Source organism: Oncorhynchus masou, chromosome 13, assembly GCF_036934945.1.
Source record: "Oncorhynchus masou masou isolate Uvic2021 chromosome 13, UVic_Omas_1.1, whole genome shotgun sequence".
In the NCBI taxonomy this organism is placed as follows: Eukaryota; Metazoa; Chordata; class Actinopteri; order Salmoniformes; family Salmonidae; genus Oncorhynchus; species Oncorhynchus masou.
The window spans coordinates 27,243,179-27,260,306 of NC_088224.1; the positions used below are offsets into that span (position 1 = coordinate 27,243,179).

Sequence of the window (17,128 nt, forward strand, 5' to 3'; positions counted from 1 at the left end):
GACTGCAAATTATTTGTAATTATGTTCCGGACCCCCGAATACCTGCTCAAGAAAAAACTAAAACAATTGGGCCTGTGGCTGAATGTAGTTGATGATCCCTGTTGTATGGGATATGGTGGAGTCAGTAGTTATTCACTGCCCCCTGCTGGTGAAATATAGCGTGCATCTTGGTGTGGGGGACATAACGCCGACGACAGCTTTTAGCTTGTAACTGGAATCAAAGGCAAGCGAACCAGCATCATACCACACTAATTCACTTCCATCTCAACAAAAAGCTTTTTTGATTCCGCTTATTTCAATAAAACCAACTGGGGTTGTATCATCACAAGTTTATTATGACTACAAAAAAATAAAAAAAATAAAAATTAAGAGATGCATTACATGAACAGAGTTAAATGTGATGTAAGGGAAGGGAACCCCATTGTTGTTTATTACAGTCAATACAGACCTGTTTACAGTCATTGGTCATTGTAAGTAAACTACATCAGGGTTATGTTAACGGGTTGAGTTAACAACCAAACTTTCCTCCCCCACCGTCTTCTAAAACAGGGTTTCCCAGCCCTGGTCAAGGGGGCTTACTGTGTAGCAGCTGGAGTGAAATTCAGTATGCACAGTAAACCTCAAAGACCAGAATGGAGAAATGCCTACAAACACAAAATGAAAAATGTAACGATTACTGTAGCAGGGCCAATATAATAGAGAGAGAGGAAAAAAAGGAAAAAATAACCAGCAATGAAACGTTCTAATATGACTGAAGTTATACACAGCGGTCCATGGCTAGATGATTTAAATGACAAGAATTGGAAGAGGATAACATTTTTGGATGAGGGCCAAAAAATAACAACGATAACTAATAACAAAAATTGTTATAAAAAGAAAAAAAAACGCCCGAGGTGTGTAGCTTCCTACTCCGCAGTTTGGTCATTTGGCGTTAAATAGAACACTACAACAAAGTTGTGCAGTCTCCAAGGTCATCTAACTACAAAGAGGATAAGAAAGCAAGTCTTGTGGCATTCTGGGTTTCAAAAAGAAAGGGAAATCGTCTCTGAAATCATGAAATAGCTCATACCTGTGTGTTTTGTTGTGTGCGTGTGGGACTGCGTGTGCTTGAGAACTGCGAACCAAAAAACATGATTGTACAACAGTCTAACATGCCCATTTCAGAGAGAATAAGAAAGGTCTTTGGGGAGGAGAGCGAGAAAACAGAAAGGAGACACGTTCCAAGACTGAGCATGTCTGTGACAGTGGGTCTAATGTAGAACCCCAGGTAGAACCCCCCCCCAGACATGCCACACTGCTCCTCCATGCATACACACAGTAACAGGTTGTTGGTCGACAGACAAACTGACAGTCCAGGTTGGGAAATTGGCAACTAGTACATTGTCACACGGTGGTCTTGCCGAAATACTTTTAAAATATCTTCTTCTTTTTGTTCTTTTCCAGGGTTCTGTAGGGGCGTGAGAGAGAGGAGAAAAGAGATGGAGAGGGAAGAGACAGATTACTAAATTGACTATGAGGCAGAGCTCTTTATAATGAGCTGTGTATGCAGTATATGCTGCGCTGTGTACCCTCGAGACACATTTGTTTATGTACCCTTGCGCGGTGTTCCCTCGAGACACACATTTGTTTATGTACCCTTGCGCGGTGTTCCCTCGAGACACACATTTGTTTATGTACCCTTGCGCTGTGTTCCCTTGAGACACACATTTGTTTATGTACCCTTGCGCTGTGTTCCCTTGAGACACACATTTGTTTATGTATCCTTGCGCTGTGTACCCTTGAGACACGCATTTGTTTATGTACCCTTGCGCTGTGTACCCTCGAGACACGCATTTGTTTATGTACCCTTGCGCTGTGTACCCTCGATACACATTTGTTTATGTACCCTTGCGCTGTGTACCCTTGAGACACGCATTTGTTTATGTACCCTTGCGCTGTGTACCCTTGAGACACGCATTTGTTTATGTAACCTTGCGCTGTGTACCCTTGAGACACGCATTTGTTTATGTACCCTTGCGCTGTGTACCCTTGAGACACGCATTTGTTTATGTATCCTTGCGCTGTGTACCCTTGAGACACGCATTTGTTTATGTACCCTTGCGCTGTGTACCCTTGAGACACGCATTTGTTTATGTACCCTTGCGCTGTGTACCCTTGAGACACGCATTTGTTTATGTACCCTTGCGCTGTGTACCCTTGAGACACGCATTTGTTTATGTACCCTTGCGCTGTGTACCCTTGAGACACGCATTTGTTTATGTACCCTTGCGCTGTGTACCCTTGAGACACGCATTTGTTTATGTACCCTGGCGCTGTGTACCCTTGAGACACGCATTTGTTTCTCCCAAAATAATAACCTTCCATCATATTCTATGATAGTACAGGATGAGGTGAGGAGGAAAGCCCTAGTCAGACTGTTCTCTCTGCTACCACACGACAAGCGGTACCAGAGTACCAAGTCTGGGACCAAAAGGCTCCTATCCTACAGCTTCTATCCTCAAGCCAGAAGACTGATGAACAATTAATCACATGGCCACCGGACTATTTACATTGACCCCCCCCCACCTATTTGTTTTTACACTGCTGCTACTCGCTGTTTATTATCTACTATGCATAGTTGCTTTCCCCCCACCTACATGTACGAATTACCTCTAACCTGTACCCCCTGTATACAGCCTCGTTATTGTTAAAATATTGTGTTACTTTTTACTGTAATTTATTTGGTAAATATTTGGTAAACTCTTCTTGAACTGCATTGTTGGTTAAGGGTTTGTAAAGTAAGCATTTCACAGTAAGGTCTACACTTGTTGTATTAGGCGCATGTGACAAATAAAGTTAGATTTGATTTGTGTAGAAAAACACATACTGCATTATATGACACTGGAAAAAAACAGGTTGAATAATTGTTCACGGTTGACTCCATGCAATATCGTTCTATAGGAATGTACGTGTTGGCCGTCTCCTTCATGTGAGTTGTAGCAGCGTGCTGTACCTGGATGCGTCTAGTTTCTGTTGCTCCAGCACCCTCTGCTGTGCCTCCCAGTTGTGCTTCTCATCCTCCAGCTGGCGTCTCTTCTCCTCCAGCTCCTTGTGCTGGGCCTCCAGGTTCTTCTTCATCTGCTCGTGGCGCCGCTGGAGCTGCAGACAGGACAGTTTGCACCCTTTGCATGGCTGGAGTCTAGTGTGTGTGTGTCTGTGTGAGTGTGTTTGATGCATCTATTTTTTATGAATACATTAATTAAAACATACAAATGTAACCATTCAAACTGGTGTCTTTTTTAAGTGAGATTTGCTCCGTTAATAAATAAACAAGGGTTGAGTGAGTGAGTTTTAGTGGTGTGAAGGTGTTCTGTTAGGTTCCTGTACCTCTAGCTCAGAGTCTTTGAGCTTCTGGATCTTCTCCTTGACCTTCATCTCAAACACCTGCTCCATTTCCATCTCCATCTTCTCCATCTTGGTCACGTGCTCCCTCCTCTCCTCCTCCATCTGGGCCAGGGGACTCCTGCAGGGTTGAGGCACACACACATCATCCACCAGTCTGGAGGCCTTACACCCCAGCTCTAGCCCAGAGTAGTCAAACTCAGACTTTGGGCCAGGGTGGAAATTCCTGTCACAATCTCTCCTGCATACACTTATGCCTGGAGGAGGAGGAGGGGAGAGGAAGGCCTTGGATGTGGAAGACAGAGCAATTCAATAAGAGGATAATATTCATTTCTGTTAGTAAAGCAAAGCCACTGCGTCGCTGAGTTAGTGAACGCCAAGCCGCCAAAAGCTCTATTGGTACAGTTGCTAAGTGAAGCTCACAAAAAAAGCAAGAGCCTAATCATAGGACAAAACGGACTTTTCAGGAAGACTATTCTACCAACTAGTATTCAATGAAGACTTCTGGGCAGTTTGCTAATGCTGTAGAATGATTTCATGTATATTGTGACCTGGTAGGGGCCTCCAACCTATAATAAAGAACAGCATCTCTATACAAACACAGGGAATGTACGAGGCAGACGGAAAAACAGAGAGGAAGTGAAAACGGAGCCAACTTGAAGAACTGAAATGACACTTACATGCCTTCACTTGTGTCAAATCTAAAAAAAGAGAAACACACACACTTAGCATGCTGATATGATGACCATGCTGATATGATGACCATGCTGATATGATGACCATGCTGATATGATGACCATGCTGATATGATGACCATGCTGATATGATGACCATGCTGATATGATGACCATGCTGATATGATGACCATGCTGATATGATGACCATGCTGATATGATGACCATGCGTTAGAGAGCTATTAGCTAATGAGAAGAATGCTGGTGGTTACTGTGACACTACGGGTCATTATTTTAGTGAAGTTCTCTGTGCTTGGCTGTGAATTAGCAGTAGTTAAGGCTTATTAGACTGTTAGATCCAGCCCAGATTCTGGAGGATTGCAGTAGTGCAGGGCCTTGTCTCATTCCTTTCATCCACACTGATCCAGAACAGCAATGGAGAGAAATTAAAAACATAACCACTTACAAACACCTTTGGTTGACTGTTGGTTAGTACTAACTTGGTCATTGGTCCCTTGTTCTTGTTGTTGTCCACTCCGTTGTATGTGACGGCTGCTAGCTTCCTGCTGCGGTAGTTCTCATAGTGGACGTTGTTAGTCACATCCTTCAGGTCCTGCATGTGGGTTCTGGGTCAAATCAAATTAAAACTTCATTTAAACTGCATGTAGATTCTGGAACAAGAAGACAGAACAACTAAAATAAAACTTTATTTAAACTAAAATTAACCACAGCAATAAACTTTACAGTAAAAAAAACTGACACTAAAAAACATTTAAACAGTCAAAGAGAGCAGTGAGGAACGATATGGCACTGAGAACTGGCACCATAATGTCTCTGCCGATGCTCATGTAGAGTGTAAAACAGGACACTCAGTGGTGCATGACCATCGTGCAGAGGAATGTGTTTGTGTGTGCTGGAACAGTACCTGATGAGCATGTTCCTCAGGATGGTGAAGTCACAGTGCTCTCCATTCTCCACTAGAGAGAGACAGACACACAGGCAGAGACAGACAGAGAGAGTTGTCAGTTACCACAAGGGGGTGTGACAGTCACAGGAGGGAGATCGAGAGCTAGTCACTGCTGAAGGGAAGACCTCACGTCCACGCTCCTCGTAACCCATCGGAGAAGGTCACAGGGAAGGGGCCTCTGGCTTTCTCATCCAATAAGTTTTGAGAAGGGGACGAGGAGATAGGAAGCGAGGAGTATGCAATTAAGATCTTCCCCAAGAGATTGCGTGGAGTAGACAGGAAGGAGAGTCTGGGTGTAATACTGTCAGCAGTCACAGTGTGGTGCCAGACACCATGTATACTCCCACATACACTAATTCCCCTGAGGTTTCTGCCTGACTGCTGTGTGTAGGGAGTGGATCACATGGCTGAAGTGTGGCCTTCCCCTCTCCCTCTCTATATTTATACACTTACACGGTGCCGGAAACATTTTTTTGGTAATCCAAAACTCACTCCCAATGGGCGGGTTTCATGCAACCGCCACAGAGGTACTGTAGTCGTAGTAACCGCACAGTTCATCCAGTCGAAAGAACACAACTTTACTATCTTATACCAAAATCACATACACTACAGACCAAAGATGTTGACTTGTAATGTGGTCATAGACAGAGATACAGAGCTGTATCTGAATGGTAGAGTTTACAGTAGAGCTGACTTTCCCATCTACTCTTGCAGCGGTACAAACAGTGGGGAGCAGAGAGCGGACATTAATTCACTTCTGGGGTTGGAGTGTATTCTCGTGTGCGTACACATGACCTGAGCTCTGGGGTCACGAGGTTAAAGTTCAAAATAGCTAGCTAAACTTCATACAGGTCCACTCTACTAAGACAAGTGCTGTAGAGTCGAGAATCATTTAGAGGGAGTGGTGCTAAAGCAGCTTCCTGTCGGTCTGTCTGTCTAGCATCAAAGGGAACTGAACACATATCCTGTCGGTCTGTCTGTCTAGCATCAAAGGGAACTGAACACATATCCTGTCGGTCTGTCTGTCTAGCATCAAAGGGAACTGAACACATATCCTGTCGGTCTGTCTGTCTAGCATCAATGAGAACTGAACACATATCCTGTCGGTCTGTCTGTCTAGCATCAATGAGAACTGAACACATATCCTGTCGGCCTGTCTGTCTAGCATCAATGAGAACTGAACACATATCCTGTCGGTCTGTCTGTCTAGCATCAAAGGGAACTGAACACATATCCTGTCGGTCTGTCTGTCTAGCATCAAAGAGAACTGAACACATATCCTGTCGGTCTGTCTGTCTAGCATCAAAGGGAACTGAACACATATCCTGTCGGTCTGTCTGTCTAGCATCAAAGAGAACTGAACACATATCCTGTCGGTCTGTCTGTCTAGCATCAAAGAGAACTGAACACATATCCTGTCGGTCTGTCTGGCATCAAAGAGAACTGAACACATATCCTGTCGGTCTGTCTGTCTAGCATCAAAGAGAACTGAACACATATCCTGTCGGTCTGTCTGTCTAGCATCAAAGGGAACTGAACACATATCCTGTCGGTCTGTCTGTCTAGCATCAAAGAGAACTGAACACATATCCTGTCGGTCTGTCTGTCTAGCATCAAAGGGAACTGAACACATATCCTGTCGGTCTGTCTGTCTAGCATCAAAGAGAACTGAACACATATCCTGTCGGTCTGTCTGTCTAGCATCAAAGAGAACTGAACACATATCCTGTCGGTCTGTCTGGCATCAAAGAGAACTGAACACATATCGTGTCGGTCTGTCTGGCATCAAAGAGAACTGAACACATATCCTGTCGGTCTGTCTGGCATCAAAGAGAACTGAACACATATCCCGTTGAATAGAATACGTCTGTCTGTTACATACAGGACTCTCCTCAAAACACACTCCATCTAAAAGGGCCTGTTATATGCCGAGTTGATACATAGCAATGGTCATTTCATCTCAAAGCTTTTCCTTTGTTAAGACATTAACAAATGTCATGTTTGTCGTATGCAAAATGACCTAAGTACTACTCTATTTGTTAAGAACATTCCATGGTCATTAAGTCACCAGTAGATAAAGCGGAGTATATACTGGACTGACGTAACTGGTCAGACAGGAACACACACATCACTCAGGGCCAGAGATAACATAGCAAGTGAATGTTTATAACACAACATAACTAAAGGTCAACTGCTGGGCAGGAGGCTACTGAACCTCCCCAGGTTCTAGTTGTATAATGTTTAGTATAGGAATAGTGTTGAATAATGTTACATTTTAATACTCTTTTTGAGCTAAAACTAGAAATGTAGATTTATTTGATTTAACCAGGCAAGTCCCAACTAGATGGGACTAGAAATGCATTTTAATTAAGATACAGAGAGGGCCTAAGATACAGAGAGGGCCTAAGATACAGAGAGGGCCTAAGATACAGAGAGGGCCTAAGATACAGAGAGGGCCTAAGATACAGAGAGGGCCTAAGATACAGAGAGGGCCTAAGATACAGAGAGGGCCTAAGGGAAAAGCATAGTGGTCATTCTAAGTCAAACATGACCTGCAGACGCACTTCCCCAACACACAGTTGCCCGGATAATATATTGACCCCCATAGTAGGGTGAGAGATTGTATTACTTCCACACGAAAACCTTTCAAAGTTAAACCAATCGACGTGTGGGGAAACCTTATAATATCAAATAACACCCAGAGGCTGTTGTGTGTGTATCCAGGCCAGTGTCTTGACTGTGACCTCTGACACATGGCTTCTCACCTTCCGCCACGCCCCAGGGGTACTGCCTCCCTCTCACCCGCTTCTCGTTGACCACGATGATGGTGTTGCTACCAACAACAGCCAGGGGCAAGCGATCCTGCAGGGGAGGGAGATAAACATTACACAGCAGACACACAACTCATTCAAATAACCTGTTAGACAAGGCTATGCACACACATTCTGCTGCGGTGAAGTATGTTTACCAAGACTCCTTTTTTAAAATTGGATGGAAAATTGACTGGAGATAAAGTAGTGCATTGGGAACACAGCAACTCTAATGGCAGTGACAGTTGAGAACAGTGGTTTGTGTGTGTGTCTCCGTGTGTACCTTTAGTGAGTGTGTGTTTGATTGTTCGCTCCTGTGTGTGTGTGACAAGTGCATAGTGTGCTGGACCAGCAGAGCACATGTGACCTAATCAATACTACCCACACAGTGGCAGTGGCAGCCAACTACCTACTCAGTAGCAGCCAACTACCCACTCAGTGGCAGCCAACTACCCACTCAGTGGCAGTGGTAGCCAACTACCCACTCAGTGGCAGCCAACTACCCACTCAGTGGCAGCCAACTACCCACTCAGTGGCAGCCAACTACCCACTCAGTGGCAGCCAACTACCCACTCAGTGGCAGCCAACTACCCACTCAGTGGCAGCCAACTAAACACTCAGTGGCAGCCAACTAAACACTCAGTGGCAGCCAACTAAACACTCAGTGGCAGTGGCAGCCAACTAACCACTCAGTGGCAGTGGCAGCCAACTAACCACTCAGTGGCAGTGGCAGCCAACTAACCACTCAGTGGCAGCCAACTAACCACTCAGTGGCAGCCAACTAACCACTCAGTGGCAGCCAACTAACCACTCAGTGGCAGTGGCAGCCAACTACCCACTCAGTGGCAGTGGCAGCCAACTAACCACTCAGTGGCAGTGGCAGCCAACTAACCACTCAGTGGCAGTGGCAGCCAACTAACCACTCAGTGGCAGCCAACTAACCACTCAGTGGCAGTGGCAGCCAACTACCCACTCAGTGGCAGTGGCAGCCAACTACCCACTCAGTGGCAGTGGCAGCCAACTACCCACTCAGTGGCAGTGGCAGCCAACTACCCACTCAGTGGCAGCCAACTACCCACTCAGTGGCAGCCAACTACCCACTCAGTGGCAGCCAACTACCCACTCAGTGGCAGCCAACTACCCACTCAGTGGCAGCCAACTACCCACTCAGTGGCAGCCAACTACCCACTCAGTGGCAGCCAACTAACCACTCAGTGGCAGCCAACTAACCACTCAGTGGCAGCCAACTAACCACTCAGTGGCAGCCAACTAACCACTCAGTGGCAGTGGCAGCCAACTAACCACTCAGTGGCAGTGGCAGCCAACTAACCACTCAGTGGCAGTGGCAGCCAACTAACCACTCAGTGGCAGTGGCAGCCAACTAACCACTCAGTGGCAGTGGCAGCCAACTAACCACTCAGTGGCAGTGGCAGCCAACTAACCACTCAGTGGCAGCCAACTAACCACTCAGTGGCAGCCAACTAACCACTCAGTGGCAGCCAACTAACCACTCAGTGGCAGCCAACTAACCACTCAGTGGCAGCCAACTAACCACTCAGTGGCAGCCAACTAACCACTCAGTGGCAGTGGCAGCCAACTAACCACTCAGTGGCAGTGGCAGCCAACTAACCACTCAGTGGCAGTGGCAGCCAACTACCCACTCAGTGGCAGTGGTAACCAACTAACCACTCAGTGGTTTCTCTCTTATCAATCCTGGGGCTGATGGGGCCAGTCCAGCCAAAACACTAGTAATGGATTTTAGTGTTAGGTTTATGTTATGCCTTCAGCAGGAATGTAAACACTACATTACATGATCAGGATAAAGACAGTGTTGTGTTCCATGTTTGTCAAGTTTTTTTCTCCTATTCAATTCCAACTTTGGTGTGGAGAATACAAGCTGTGTGTGTGTGTGTGTGATCCAAACCTTGATCTTCTTGACCATCTTGTTCTCCTCCTCATCGTTGGTCTCTGGGAACTCGTAGATCTGGATTTTGTGCTCTGTGATTTCTCTCATGATCTATAAAGAGAGTGAGAGAGAAAGGTGAGAGAGAGGGGGAGAGAGAGAGAAATGTGTGAGAGAGGGGGAGAGAGAGAGAGAGAAATGTGTGTGAGAGAGAGGTGAGAGAAAGGGGGGAGAGTGGTAGAGTTAATGTGAGTCGTGCTTCCCTCTGGTTATGTATCCATCTAGGCCAACGAGGCACAAACATCAATACTCACTCAGGCTGAGGGGGCAGTCAATACTCAGGATGAGGGAACTGTGCACAGCACGTACACACACTCGTTTAGTCACATGCAACAACTGTGCATCACTCATTTATTGCATGTGTTCTCTCCCACAGGAAAAGCTTGCATACACTACTAATATCACAGTCTACATCTGCATTCAGAGAAAGACATACACACAGGACATGGTGTACACAGTGCCCACACACACACACACCTGCTTCTTGAACTGTTGGCACTCCTCAGGAGTCATTGTGTCCGCTTTGGCGATGAGAGGGATGATGTTCACTTTTTCATGTAACCGCTTCATGAACTCTATATCAAGAGGCTTCAACCTGGAGAGAGAGAGGTTTGAGTTTCAACAAGTTCCTTTCATTTAACATGGTCAAGGTGAAGCTTGTTGGCGCTACACTGGAGGGATGGAGAGAGGGATGGAGAGAGAGAGGAGAGAGGGAAGGGGGGTAGAAAAACTCAGATTCACAGCTTGGCTGACCTTGGGACTAAAAACAAAACAATTTCCTGTTCAGAATGAATCTCCCTCTCCATGGCAGCATCTGGCCCACAATACACTGTAAATCTACTGAGCAACACAGCACTCTTCTGTTCTGCCTGAAAACAATTTCATTTAAACAGCCATCAAGTTGGTATTTCATACAGAGTTACAGATTCCAGTCTGTAAAAGTAGATCCTGAGATATCTAAACAATGTTGAATCCTGGCACACAGACAACATGTACAAGTCTATGCTCTGCCTTGGCTGTGGCTGGATTCAACTGTATGTTCAGAAAGTTAGATCAAGAGAGCAGCATGAATCATCACACTTTGAAAAATGATTGTGTTTCAGTCTCCATTTTGAAAGATCAGTTTTCGCAAACACACACAAACACACTAGGCCTACACACACACACACACACTCCCACCCCCCCACGGCCTGCCCCCACACACATGGTCTGCCCCCACACCCGTGACCTACCCCCACACTCCCACCACGGCTTGCCCCCACACACACACACACGGTCTGCCCCCACACACACACACACACAGCCTGCCCCCACACACACACACACACAGCCTGCCCCCCCACACACACAGCCGCACACACACACAGCCGCACACACACACAGCCGCACACACACACGGCCTGCCTGCCTACACACACACACACACACACACACTCTGCCTGCCTACACACACACACACACACATGGCCTACCTGCCTACACACGCACACACACACACACACACACACGGCCCGCCCACACGCACGGCCCGCCCACACGCACGGCCCGCCCACACGCACGGCCCGCCCACACACACACACACACGTTAACTGTCAATGGAGCCATACGGTGCTAGTCCTCTTGGATGAGCACAGACTGCTACCAGCCAGCCAGGCACAATAGAGACCAGAACAAGGACTTGGTCAGAGATACAGGGACACTTTGGGCCAAGACAGTGAGGAACACCGGCATCCAAATGGAGAGAGCACAGGCCTGTCAAATCACCCTTTGTTTATGGGAGCACAGCGCAGCCCACAGAGATGCAACAGCAGGGCCAGCTGTGTGGAGCAGAGCAGAGGACAGACAGGAAATACAGAGATGAGAAACAGCCTCCAACAAAGTGAACCCAGGAGAAGAGAGATACCTAAATGTTGTCCCAGTGTGCGTCCCAGCAGCCCCAGTAGTATGGAGGGGCAGCTAGGCCTAAATTAAAACTGACAGCTGTACTCCTCACCTGGGGCAGGAGGGTGGATGACCTGCTAGCATTATGTAAACAGTCTTAGGCTACACGTTAGTTGTACTACTGATTTCTTCCCGTGACCAATACCCCGTCTAGTCTGCCCTGATAGGGAACAGTCAAGAGCATCAAGAACATGTTCAATCTCAAATGAGTGGAGGAAAACAATTTTCTTCCCCCGTGGAGAATAATAATTCACAGTTTGAGAAGTGGCAGGGACTAAATTTGAACTATTATACAGTGTCAAGAATGGCGCCATTCCAGCTGCAGTACCTACCCGTGTCCAGAGGGGGCAATGAAGTAGAGGCAGCAGTGCACTCTGTTGTCAGGCATCTGCCGTCTGTTGACCCGGGACTCTGAGTTGAGGTAATCCTCAAACTTACTGTCGATATGATCGATGACTGGCTGCCAGCTTTATAGGAGAGCAGAGCACAGACATTACTCAATTACTCTATATTTAATGTAGAATATACACATTCAGATAGAGATATTGGGCAGGCTAGGCTAGCCAGTCAGTTGGCCATTCAGTTGGCCAGTCAGTTGGCCAACAAGCACATCAGTCGGTCAGCCAGCCACCTAGTCAGACGTACCAGTTACTGTTGTCGACAGCGTCCCCGAACCCAGGCGTGTCAACGATGGTGAGAAGCAGCTGAACTCCTCCTTCCTTTACCAGCACCTTAGACTGCTCCACCTGAGATTGTAGAGAACACTAAATAATTATAACAAAGACATGTAGAAATTCAGCACAGAATCACAGTGAACTATAAAAAAAAACACCATGACATCAATTTCTCTCCATTTACAGTTAATTTGAATAGGGACATGTTCAAACAGACGCATTGAAAAAATAATCCTCCAGTGCGTTGCACCATAGTGTGTGTATAACCTGCGCTAATTTATGCTAATCATGACAGTTTGCAGTCTCGTCACCTCAGAGCACTCCTCTGTTGAGGGGATGGGCTCAGATTCAGGGGCTTGGTTAGGGGGTCTAACATAGTCCTTTCCTTTCATCTTTATCTAGAAAGTATCTGTTTGGAAAAGATAGCTAACCATCAAACTACAAAAGCCCAGGTGAAAAGAAATGTGGTTTTGCCAAATATAAATCACAGATAGAGATACACTAGTTGAGGGTTGACATCCAGGCAGACTGAGGATGAATGCATCAACAGGGTCTTAGACGATATTTGACCTTAGACCCAGAGAGAGCTCTAGTAATATCTGGCTGTCTACCTGAAGTGTCCAATACAGGGTGTACATAGCAGATTGCAGAGTGGCCTCTTAGCTGACCAGAGAGCATTAACCAGCAGGCGGTCCAGACCAAACCTTGTGATTAGCAGATGAGCTGCACTTCAATGATTTAATCAGGAGGAACATATGAAGGCCTGCAGTGTTCTGCTCAGATCACAATGGAAGGCATTGTGTGTGTGTTAAAGCAGCTCTGTGTACAGTAAGCAAGCTCTGCTTCAGCAGTTGTACACGGACCAACATAAAACACTACTATTTTACTACTCATTTGTTGACACACACACACACACACACACACACACACACACACACACACACACAGGGATGTACTTGGTGATTTAAACAGCCTTCACCATCCTTTTGTTTACTTAATGACATACTTCATTGCTGTCGGACCATTTTGAGAAGGCCAGCCCAGCCAGCAGCCCATAGTTTCTCAAAGAGCAGCACATTTGAGTTTAACCTCAGCAGCTAAACTTAACCGTCACCTTCCACTTAGAAAGCACGTAGAATGCCTGTGGTTTAGGCCTGAGGCTGGGTTACGGCTGCTCTACCTCCAACCTACCCGCTGGGCCCCAGCTAAAGGCTTCTTCTCCCCCACACAGCCCCACTGTGTGCTGGCCACCCCCTGGCTGGCTAACAAAGAGCAACGGAAAAGTGGAATTTCATCTGTGAACATAAACACCATTTTAAAAATATGGAATAACATTTTTAACAAATATTGTGTTGCAATTCTGACCTACAATAATACCTTTGAGTTTGGTCAGTTTCATCTCACTTACAAACAAACAAATAAACGTACAGCGGCCTGTGAGGAGCATAACATAGTCTATATATTAAAAAAAGCGGAAGTCAGGGAAACCGGAGAGGTATCCTGCACGTTTTCAGGTTTAAAGTCTGTTACTCCTCAGTTGAGTTTACTTCACCTTTAGGTAGCTAATGTTTGCCAGCACAAGTCTAGATAGCACTAGCTGTATTATGCCTACAACAGTGAAGTTTCAGTCTGCTAGGTGTATCTCTATAGCATGGGCATATCTCTGGGTGACGTGGACATCCCTATGCATGCACCTTATTAAAATATGATCAATTCAGGCTTCCGGTTGAGCAATGTAGAAATAAGTCGCACAATGTCTCTTCTCCGACAACTTTTATAAATAATCCTCAATTTCGCCTGAATTCATACATCTCATGACTTCAAAAGTTATTTTAATTACCCAGTAATAGAGCGTACCTAAGTTGGCATGAACAAACCATTCACACGCTTCAGCTAAAATGGCTACCACTCCACCATCATTGAAGGCTTCAATAGCCACTCCGGGTGATATGGCTAACGAAATTGCGTGAAAGTTTGGCAGCAGAACTCACCGAATTGCTGAATAACTCCCTGGCGGCTGCACTGGATCCAATTCAGGCAACCGTGGAAACCATCCGGTGTCTGTGGCATCTCACACTGGCCAAAGTTGAGATTTGATTTTACATTCAAAACGCCAGAATATCCACGTGATTGGACTGCCAGAGGATTCTGAGCTAGGATATCCAACCCATCAGATAATACGACTATGGACAACTTTTTAGATAACTTGGGATATCCCATCCATTGATATGGACATGAGTAAAGTTCTGGATGAGATAACAAAGGGTCTAAAGTTAATGCAAAGTGGCAAGGCCCCCCCAGGCCCTGATGGCAAGGCCCCAGGCCCTGATGGCAAGGCCCCTGGCCCTGACGGCTTCCCCGGTAGATTTTTACAAAACATTCTCAGATCAACTCGCCCCATTACTGTTAGATATGTTCACCGACTTGTTATCACAGGACCCTCTCCCCCCCCGACGCTAACCCAAGCCTCTATCTCACTTATACTTAAGAAAGATAAAGATCCAGCGGAATGCGGTGGATATCTGCCCATTTCAATTTTGAACGCTGATGTTAAGTAATTAGGTTCTAGCATGCCGGTTGGAACCCTGCCTTCAGGATGTCATATCTGATGATCAAATGGGTTTCATCAAAGAGCGACAACTATTTTCCAATGTACGACAACTTTTGAACATTATCACCCCCAAATTGTTGTTTCTCTTGATGTAGAGTGGGATTATTTAAGATTTTGGGAAGATTTCATTTTGGGTCCAATTTCATTTCATGGATTCGTCTTCTCTATTCTGCTCCTACGGCTAGCGTACACACCAACTCTCAACCTTCAAAATACTTCCCCCTCTCCAGAGGGACCTGTCAAGGGTACCCTATGTCCCTGCCCCTTTTTGCTCTTGCAATAGAACCGCTTTCCTTGGCCTTAAAACTATCACCATCATTCACTGGAATCCACCGAGCTGGTGAAGAGCACAAAGTGTCAATGTATGCAGATGATCTACTAAACTCAGCAAAAAAAAGAAACATCCCTTTTTCAGGACCCTATCTTTCAAAGTTAATTCGTAAAAATCCAAATAACTTCACAGATCTTCATTGTAAAGGGTTTAAACAGTGTTTTCCATGCTTGTTCAATGAACCATAAACAATTAATGAACATGCACCTGTTGAACGGTCATTAAGACACTAACAGCTTACAGACGTGCCTTAGGCATGAGGACTGTAGATGTGGCCAGGGCAATGGATTGCAATGTCCATACTGTGAGACACCTAAGACAGCGCTACAGAGAGACAGCTGATCTTCCTCGCAGTGGCAGACCACATGTAACAACACCTGCACAGGATCGGTACATCCGAACATCACACCTGCGGGAAAGGTACAGGATGGCAACAACAACTGCCTGAGTTACACCAGGAATGCACAATCCCCCCATCAATGCTCAGACTGTCCGCAATAGGCTGAACTGAGGGCTTGTAGGCCTATGGGCACAAACCCACCGTCGCTGGACCAGACAGGACTGGCAAAAAGTGATCTTCACTGACGAGTCACGATTTTGTCTCACCAGGGGTGATGGTCGGATTTGTGTTTATCGTCGAAGGAATGAGCTTAGCACCGAAGCCTGTACTCTGGAGTGGGATCGATTTGGAGGTGGAGGGTCCGTCATCGTCTGGGGCGGTGTGTCGCAGCATCATCGGACTGAGCTTGTTGTTATTGTAGGCAATTTCAATGCTGTGCATTACAGGGAAGACATCCCTCATGTGGTACCCTTCCTGCAGGCTCATCCTGACATGACAATGCCACCAGCCATACTGCTCGTTCTGTGCGTGATTTCCTGCAAGACAGGAATATCCGTGTTCTTTCATGGCCAGCGAAGAGCTCGGATCTCAATCCCATTGAGCACGTCTGGGACCGGTTGGATCGGAGGGTGAGGACTAGGGCCATTTCCCCCCAGAAATGTCCAGGAATTTTCAGGTGCATTGGTGGAAGAGTGGGGTAACATCTCACAGCAAGAACTGGCAAATCTGGTGCAGTCCATGAGGAGATGCACTGCTGTACTTAATGCAGCTGGTGGCCACACCAGATACTGACTGTTACTTTTGATTTTGACCCCCCCCTTTGTTCAGGGACACATTATTCTTCTTAAGTATGTTTTGAAAACACTGATTATATGCAGTACGATCATTTTTCTTTTGCATATGCGCCTAAATATTTGACCGTAGGACTTGGAATGTGAATTTAGGAGCACCAGTGTGTCTAGAAAAATGTGAGGGTTAGTATCTCAAGTTTGTTTATTTGCATGCACCTACATTTGTCAACTTAGGTGCACATGTGCTCCTTGTAAAAAAGGTCAGTGTAGAGGCCTGATATGTTGCATGTGTGAACCACTGTGTGTATGTTCCAGCCAAAGAACAGGCAAACTACCAACTGCAGGGAAAACGATGGGATGAGGTAAAAAAAACAAAATATATATATTTTTTTTTTTAATGGTTTGAACATGTAAATGTCCAAGCAATAAATCTACAGAGGAGTCGGTTGACAAGAGTCACTCAGTCATTAGCGCTGGAATGCACACAGCTTTTTTATGGGGCAGCGTGATGACACATCTGTCGACCCCACCCTAGCCAGACACTGACACCTGGAGCTGGTGGGCCAGAGGATTCTTTACGGTGTGTGAGACGTTGACCTCCTCATCCATTAAACCCTGCTAAAACACAGCTGTTCATTCCAGTTC

The 17,128-nt window shown here is 46.0% G+C and overlaps 1 protein-coding gene across 4 annotated transcripts in view; it reads right to left on the reverse strand.

Annotated features, from left to right (window-relative positions):
* Window positions 1-313: 313 nt before the first annotated feature.
* LOC135552030 (septin-7) overlaps window positions 314-17,128 on the reverse strand; it is a 41,664-nt gene continuing 24,849 nt past the window's right edge. For 2 of the 4 annotated variants that reach the window (XM_064983388.1, XM_064983390.1), the window contains 11 exons: window positions 12,382-12,482; window positions 12,069-12,203; window positions 10,273-10,390; window positions 9,757-9,849; window positions 7,788-7,884; window positions 4,981-5,032; window positions 4,556-4,681; window positions 4,062-4,082; window positions 3,367-3,502; window positions 2,993-3,138; window positions 314-1,447 (listed from right to left, as the gene is read on the reverse strand). In XM_064983388.1, coding sequence (XP_064839460.1) covers window positions 1,411-1,447; window positions 2,993-3,138; window positions 3,367-3,502; window positions 4,062-4,082; window positions 4,556-4,681; window positions 4,981-5,032; window positions 7,788-7,884; window positions 9,757-9,849; window positions 10,273-10,390; window positions 12,069-12,203; window positions 12,382-12,482 — 1,062 coding nt within the window. In that variant the 3' untranslated portion in view covers window positions 314-1,410. The remainder of the gene's footprint in view (window positions 1,448-2,992; window positions 3,139-3,366; window positions 3,503-4,061; window positions 4,083-4,555; window positions 4,682-4,980; window positions 5,033-7,787; window positions 7,885-9,756; window positions 9,850-10,272; window positions 10,391-12,068; window positions 12,204-12,381; window positions 12,483-17,128) is intronic. The other 2 variants (XM_064983391.1, XM_064983389.1) reach the window with 1 other exon arrangement.